Source organism: Nelumbo lutea, chromosome 6 (assembly GCF_056320005.1).
Source record: "Nelumbo lutea isolate HS-2025 chromosome 6, American lotus-T2T, whole genome shotgun sequence".
In the NCBI taxonomy this organism is placed as follows: Eukaryota; Viridiplantae; Streptophyta; class Magnoliopsida; order Proteales; family Nelumbonaceae; genus Nelumbo; species Nelumbo lutea.
Genome location: NC_142689.1, coordinates 7,844,923 through 7,853,051, shown reverse-complemented (window position 1 = coordinate 7,853,051; position 8,129 = coordinate 7,844,923). Strand labels below are relative to the sequence as shown.

Genomic DNA, 8,129 nt, shown 5'->3' with positions numbered 1-8,129 from the left:
AAAAGTTCAGATACTATAGCGGAATTTTCCCATAAATGAAATTAAAATAGGATTGTTCTGCGATATGATCATAGCATATGCTGTGGATCACTGGATCTTATTAGTATCTAACATCAAAGCTCAAAATCAACTTTTTAGCAGGAGCTCATCACCTTTTTGCATCCGACAGCCATGGTGGTTCAACCTCCATGTACAAATGTACATGCTTTATACGCGTAAATTATTTCTTTTTTCTTTTTCCTTACGTAAAGAAGCATATGGGCTTTGGACCTTCTGGTTAACAGAGCCCCATCTTGGTTGTTTATTTATTAACGTGAATAAAATACCGCTGCAAGCGACCATAGTTTTCTGAAATTTTGACATTTATTACTAAGTACGAAAAAAATGTCGGAAGGTGATGTCAAGCTCTTCCCCTCCCTCCCTTTTAATTCTCTGCTTTCGTTTCTCTCATCTCATTGGAAACTAGCCGTATGCTTACCTAGACCCCAAAGAATGGCGAATTCGTCGAAGCATCAGGGATTTTGTTTTGCTTGAGTCTCTGGGTATGTTCCAACTTCTCCTTTTCCTGATTTTCCTTTTCTTTTTCTGTATTTCTCTGATCTTGGTTTATATTTATCACCATTTTAGAGCTACTGGATATGCTGCAAGTGTCTCTTCTTGTTGTTATTTTGTTTTTGGGTAATTATTTAATTTAGATGGTGCCAGTATGCAATATTAGTTTATGCCTTCTTTCTCTGAAAACTCATACTGAAGTCTTATCAAGTTTTGAGCTTTCGGAGTTCTGGGTGTGCTCATTTTTGGTTTGAGATCGTCGATTACTTTTTCTCACTCTCTTTTACCTGTCATACTAGTAATGCTGCTCTCCCTTGCTATGATTTTTTTTTTCTTGTTTAGTGGTATATGCTAAGTCAAACCATAGATGAATCATAAATCTGCATAGTTTGGGATCCTCCCTTCGCTCTCGAACTTGAACTGAAAATCATTCTATCTTTTGATTTCTTGCCTTGGTTTTTGATAATGCCTCGAATTCTGAGCGTTTTCCTTCTTGGGTTTGTCTTGCTTGGTATTTACCATTTCCGAAATTGTGCTTTCAAAGTTGTTGGTGGTAGATCTCTTTAAATGATCCTCTATGACGAAGTGATGCCGCGTTAGGACCTTATTTTAGTTTAGTTTGGTAAAATTTTGAGCAATGCCATATCAATCTAATGTGCTCTTCACTTGTAATGTTTGTTAAGTTTGTGCACTTGACAGTTCGACAGGTACTTGAGATTTGAATTATTTCTTTGATGGCGATCCATTTCTTTAGTTCTGATGATGATGAGCAGTGAAAAAATGGCTGGCTTTTCCATCAACAGTTATGACTACAACGATGGAGATTATCTTCCTGCTCTTTCAGGACTGATTATCCAAGAAATGTCCTTGTTGTTACAAACTCATACTTTTTTCCTGCTTCCCATTTGAGGAGGATGTTGATTCTTCCTATTTGACCACTTGAATGTGGCCAATATGAAATTTGACAGGGCCTGTATTAGGGAAATGGATCATCCTTGGCAGTGCTGCCATTTCTTTCATTTGCAATGTTTCTAGGGATTCAAACAGCATCTGTTTGTCCAAATTCAAATCCGAAATTCAATCTGGTTAAGGGTGACCCAAATTAGACCCATTTATTATTGGATCCAATACGGATCTACCCTTCTTTGTTCTGATTTGATTCAATTTTGATATATATGCTTATCTACTTAATATATATGTTGCATCTATTAGGCTGCGTTTGGAACCGATGTAAAACGTTATTGGTGTAAATATTTATGCCGGTTCGATTTTGTCGGTGTTTGGATGGAGTGTACAATCATGATCGACTTAAAACTCCACTCAGGTTCAGTTTTGCGTACATTTGGATGGAGTGGAGTTTTATGTCATAAATCGATGTCGAAGTTCATTAAAGCAGAGTTTTACATCGATTATCGATGTAAATATTACATTGATAAAATCGATGTAAAACACTTCTTTTCTCATGCACACTTTTCGAAATTCAAATGGTTACTTTTTAATGGTTCAATGTAAAACGTCATCGGTGTACTTTTACACCGATGATGTTTTACATCGGTTCCAAATGCAGCTTTAGTAAAGTTGGTTTGGATGCTGTCTTCTTACCATATGGTTATAGGTTATAGTTTAATACGAGTTATTTTCAATTCATTTTGTTTATGATATAGAATGTCAAAAAGTCATCTTTAGTTCATTTTGTTAATAACATATAATAGTTTGATCATTTTAAGATCAATGTATTTATGCTATTCACAATCCAACTTTAAGCCAAATTTGGTTAGAATTTGATATAAATCTGATGGAGAAGATTTGATTCAAACCCAATTATAAATTCAATTCAATCTGTTTACAATCCAAAATGTTTCAGCTCCAATATCTTTGGTAGCAAGTAACTAAAATTGCAACTAAGTATATTTTAGGGGACTAAAAAGACTAGATCTGCACTGAACCTCATCCTGCTAGACACTTGACTTGTGCATCTTTTATAGCCTTATTATGAAGGCATTTATGTAGAACCTTGATCAAAGAAATTGATGTGTTTCCCGTTATTCCCGTTTTCTACTGGCAGGACAACCATGTTTCTTTTTACTGGAAAATCCTATAAATTGGAAACAGTATCTAGGGTTCAATAGCTAGGTGGAAGGCTGGGTAGTTGTAAGAAATAGATAAAACAAGGATTGAAGTAGAGTGAATTTGGTTGATCAGTTGATTGTAAGAACAGAAAGCTTTCTAGAAATTGAGAAAGAAGTAGATGAAAAGGCCTCTTGTGAGGAATACATGACGAATGCTACTACTTAAATCCTTTATTGCAGTGAAGTGTCAGCACGTTGATTTTCCATCACTGCCATGGTTTTTCCTAGACCCATTTTGGTGCTTTCTAAATTGAAAATTGATATTTTACGATGTTTTTACATCATTTTACCCTTATTTATACCATGTGATATGGTTTAGCTGCATAAACCTAAAATTGGTACACTTCCCATATAAAAAACCAAAGTGAGGTACTAGTTGACCAAGAAAAAAATGCCTCATCACCTAAGAACCACATTAAAAACTATGGGATGGTGGGGGTTAAGAAAAAGACCAACATGAAGCTCTTCTACAGTTTGTGTAGTCATATAATTTAAACAACATAAATTAGGGTTGCAAGTCAGGTACCCAATTTTAAGATTTTACACTGCATCAGGCCCGAGTTTTCAGGCTGGACCCATTCAAATTTTGACAAAGCCCCAAACCTGAGCCTGCCTAAGTTGCAACCTTAACATAAATTAGTTTACTGAAAATTTGAAACGACAACCATTAAATATGTGCAAGGCTGGAATGTTCTGCTAACTGCTATTCTCATGAAAAGAGCAGTATATATTCTTTGAGGATTATGTGATCCATGTTCCTAGTTATAACTAATATGGATGTTCCACCCATTACATGACTTTTTTTTTTTTTCTAGTTATATACTTAGGCATAGAGTTCTTGCATCCATTTCTTTTATTCACCAGCTACATGAAATACAATTTCCTTCTTCACCTGCTTTTTGATAAATAAGTAATTTTATTAGAATAGAAAGGCTAATGCAGTGAAACAAAGCTGCAAGCCTGAAAGGCAGCAAAATACAAACTTTCTCCATTTATTTCACTTTTTTATTCCTTGTTTTGTTAAATATCACATTTTTTTTATGAAACAGGATATATGGTCTAAAAAAATATGGAATTATTTCTAACAAGTATTGATTATATAAGATTTTTTTCCATATTAAATAAATTAACAGTGTATATTCAAATCAAACAATAGGATCATATTGTGAAGACACAAGCTAGTTTGGTGTACTGTGTTACTGTAGGTTGTGTAATGTAAAATACTTTCTTAGTATATATTGGTAATATACCTGTCACATAGGGACGATTATCTGTAACCAATCCCTCATATTCAATTTTATGTTTTGGTTTGGTTCTCCTAGTTTTCAGCGTACACATTTGCAAAATCTGTTAGATAAGTGACTATATTTTAGTTCTTAATATTTAATACAAATAAAACCCATCTTACCTCAATTTCAACAGAGGATTATTCCTATTTTTAGCTAAAATAGGAATAATGGGATAGAGGGCTAAGTAACTGCATTGGACGTTCTATTTGCTTGTTTCAGTGAAGATTTAAGGAACTTCAAGATTTGTGATGCACAATATTGGCTATTCAAGTAGATTAACATAATGTTTTGAGTTGGGCCTCCTGGAAGGGAATGAATTTCCCTTAGATTGTCCAAACTTGTTGGTGCAATTTGACTATAGATTTCTCTTGGGTGCTTCCTTCTATTCCCTAGGTAATTTTCTTATTCTAGAGTGTTTTATTCACTAGGGCAAATACTACTTTCTGTATGATGCTCCATTGTCCTTTCTCTTTTTTCTAATTTTCCCTTTTGAGATAAGGTCTTGTTGATACTTTCAAGAAAACTTTCTTATTTCTAGGAGTAAAATGTGGAAGATTTCACTCACTACATAACGTAACATATGCATTTGAGAAAAAAATCAATCTAGATGGTGAAGCTTAATTTTTTTTTTTTTTTGATAAGTAAAATAAAACAACCACTAGAACAAAGAGTATACAACTAGGAAGCTTGCTCCACCAAACATATCAACAGAAAGTGAAGCTTAATTTGATTTAGTAAAGTAGTACATGTGGTTGTTCATTGATATTTCCTTATCTGTAATGGCTTTTTGGGGATTTTCTGTTTTTTGTTGCACATTGCTATGCTTTTACCATTAATATTTTCTATTACTCATCAAAGAATCAGAGATATCTCAATGTGACCTTTTCTGTCATATTGGGTTGACAATCTATAACAAGGGAGAGACTGAAGAGGATGTCATGCATAGAATTAGAGCAGGATGGACAAAATAGAAGGGTTCATCTGGAGTATTACATGAGAGGAGAATACCACTTAAGCTAGAGACAATTTTATAAAATGGTTGTAAGGCTAACACTGTTGTATGGGGCAGAGCGTTGGGCAGTCAAGAAACAACATGTACAAATAATGAGTGGAAGAAAGGTGAATGTTGAGATGGATGAGTGGAAAAACTAGAAAGGATATGACCATAAACAAACTTATTTGGAAGAACCTAGGAGTAGCTCTAATAGGTGATAAAATGAGGGAAAGTAGACTAAGATGATTTATTCATGCGTAGATAAGATCATCTACAGCACCAATAAGAAGTGATCTATTACAAGTTGAGGGGCCTGAAAAAGCCAGGGACAGACTAAAAATGACATGGGTTGAAATAATGGGAAATGATTTAAGGGCTCATAATTTAACAATGGATATGGCATTGAATGGCTGAACAGGGTTTATGTAGTCAACCTCATATGGTGGAACAGGCTTGAAGGATCATGAGTCCATGTCACGTAAAAAGGGTTGGTAGCATGAGTTACATCCTTCAGTTTTCCACATAAACAGTTAGAGAACTAGTTTAAGGAAATGAAATTATGTTTCTGTATCTTTTTTGAAAATAGATTTTTTGGGGGTCCTTAATGGTTGTGTATAATGTACAGAAACTCTTTGTACAAGGATCATATATAATTTTTTTATTTAATACACTTACTTTAGCTTCAGAAGAATTATGTTTCTGCATTTCCATTTGATTTTAATATTGATACAACTTTAATACGGTGGAATTTACATTTTAGCTTATAGCCTTTTGTGTTAATGTCTTGTGTCTCCAATTGAAGACCTGAGGAGGTCCTTTTTCTACCTATGCAATAAAATTGTATTCCATGCTTGAGTATACTGATCCTCTTGCATCTGATTGATTTCGAACTAAAGTATCTTTCTGGTGTCTCGTTATGCACAGTGTTGATCTGGCACATGCATAGCCACTGAATTTATTGAAGCTGTCCAGAGGATCTCTCTTCCCCCTATCTAAATCATTAATTTCAAGCAGTGGCAGTATGGTGTCATCACCGTGGTCTATGTTGTTAAAGTTACGTTGTATAACCATCGATGTAACTGGCACACTTATAGCTTACAAAGGAGAACTTGGTGACTACTACTGCATGGCAGCCAAAGCTGTTGGATTGCCTTGTCCAGACTACAAGCGCATGCATGAGGGATTCAAAGATGCATATACCAACATGGCAAAGCAATATCCATGTTTCGGCTATGCAGAAAAAATGCCAAACATTGTCTGGTGGAAATCATGCGTCAAAGACTCCTTTATCAGGGTAGGATATAATATCACATACTTGGGTCATTCCATCAGTCTTTTCTTGTCAATGCATTTCCCAATGCTGCTATGAAGTAGTATCTTCTTTTGTTGGCAGGCAGGCTATGAATATGACGATGAAACATTTGAGAAGGTTTTCAAACGCATATATTCTGTATTTGGTTCCTCTGCTCCTTATTCTATCTTTCCAGATTCCCAACCATTCCTAAGATGGGTGCGTAAAAAAGGGATCACTGTTGGGATTGTGAGCAATGCCGAATACCGGTATCAGGATGTCATCCTTCCTGCCTTGGGCTTGGAACAGGTAAAGCACATTGGTTTTATTCATGGATTCCTTCTGAAAATCAACTTATTTAACATTTGGTCTGATTTGCTCCTATTTATACTTCACCCAGTACTTGACTAAAGGTTTGGTAGAACTTGCATTGGTAAAGTTGATCATCTTGATTCAAGTGGTTTCTTTACCGAAAAAAAAAAAGATTCAAGTGGCTTGATGAAGTTTCTTTTAGAGAAATTTGGTTCATCTTCTTGGCTACCCCCAATTATTAGTTTTTTTCTCTTAAAAGACTTGCAGGGTTAAAAAGACCCCTTTTTTTGCTCAAACGAAACCATTCCATGATTGCTTAGTTTGAATGTTGTACCTTGGTTTCTATTGTGCTTCTGAAATTATCCTTCTAGTTCTCCAAAGATTTTCCACTATAGATGAAGACACAGCTACTAGAATTTTTTCTCAGTGTAACTCTGTGGTGCATTGTTTAACCTTTTCTTCATCAATATGAATAACCAGGTGTCTTGGTTATTTGAAAAATGATAAAACTTTTGCGTATGATTGATTATATGTGTCTTCCATGCACTTGCAAATCTCATATCTGTGTTTCTTTCTTTTTTTGCAATTCAGGGATTCGAATGGGATTTTGGTGTGTTCTCTGGTCTTGAAGGCGTGGAAAAGCCAGACCCTAGAATCTATGAGATTGCGCTGCAGAAGGCTGGAAATATTGCACCGGAAGAAGCTTTGCATATTGGAGATAGCTTTCGGAAGGATTACATGCCGGCAAAGAGCATAGGAATGCATGCATTGCTGTTGGATAGATTCAAGTCACCTGATGCTGAGAATTGGAGGAAATCAGGTGCACTTGTGCTTCCTGATCTAGTGGCTACACAAGCTTGGCTTACTGCAGAGAACTCATCTTCCCAGGAAGCTGCTTCCTATACCTGAGATGGGGTTTTTTCTGTTATATTTCTTTCTTTATTTGGTACAATTACCTGAGATGATGCTGGTTGCTGGATTAGTGTTCCTAATGTTGGATGGGATGTTACCTTGGCTAGGTAATGCACTATCTTCATGCCCAGATACCCTCAAATTGAATTGAAGGGTTGGGTAGAAAGTGTATAGCCCTGGAATGACAGAATCCAATGCTTTCAGTCGGTGACTGGATTCACATAACCGAGTCGTTGAAATTATTTAACTGACTGATATATGCATGCATCATGCATGTGAATCCATATTTCATCGTGTCAAATCCTTGAGTTGTCTTGTTCGTATTTTTATAGAACATATTCTCAGGGATTCTGGATACAGCAATACCTCAATCTTTCATTTCACACTATTTAACATGTTCAGCTGTGCCAATGTCAATGGATTAAGAATAAAAGAAGAAACTGCAGAGCAAGAGGACGAGATAAAAGATTTTGCAATCAAATGTTGTAGGCAATAAAAATCACCATTTTTGTCAACCCCACCAGTAATTTCCAGCTGAATTGGTTTTCCCCATGTTTAAATCTTTCGTCTCATACTCTCATGGCAAGAAGGGGAACATGTTAAGTAGTGTGAAATGAAGGAGCAAACTATCAATAGGTGGGTAGCTTTCC

The 8,129-nt window shown here is 35.6% G+C and overlaps 1 protein-coding gene across 2 annotated transcripts; it reads left to right on the top strand.

The window, feature by feature from the left end:
- Nucleotides 1-237: 237 nt before the first annotated feature.
- On the top strand, nt 238-7,780 carry LOC148847139 (uncharacterized). 2 transcript variants are annotated; one of them, XM_088950576.1, is made up of 4 exons: nt 238-542; nt 5,889-6,258; nt 6,358-6,564; nt 7,159-7,780. In XM_088950576.1, exons 2-4 carry the CDS (start codon nt 5,986-5,988, stop codon nt 7,474-7,476), a joined length of 798 nt encoding a protein of 265 aa, XP_088806702.1. In that variant the 5' UTR covers nt 238-542; nt 5,889-5,985; the 3' UTR covers nt 7,477-7,780. The 2 variants fall into 2 exon arrangements, with proteins under 2 accessions (XP_088806702.1, XP_088806703.1); XM_088950577.1 differs by lacking the exon at nt 238-542 and adding an exon at nt 644-850.
- The last annotated feature ends 349 nt before the right edge of the window (nt 7,781-8,129 follow it).

Excerpts from the sequence above, each read along its gene's own strand:
- LOC148847139 (XM_088950576.1), top strand. The coding sequence starts at position 5,986 with ATGGTGTCATCACCGTGGTCTATGTTGTTAAAGTTACGTTGTATAACC. Across the intron at positions 6,259-6,357 it reads TCAAAGACTCCTTTATCAGG|GCAGGCTATGAATATGACGA; the intron begins GTAGGATATAAT and ends TTTTGTTGGCAG. Across the intron at positions 6,565-7,158 it reads CTGCCTTGGGCTTGGAACAG|GGATTCGAATGGGATTTTGG; the intron begins GTAAAGCACATT and ends TTTGCAATTCAG.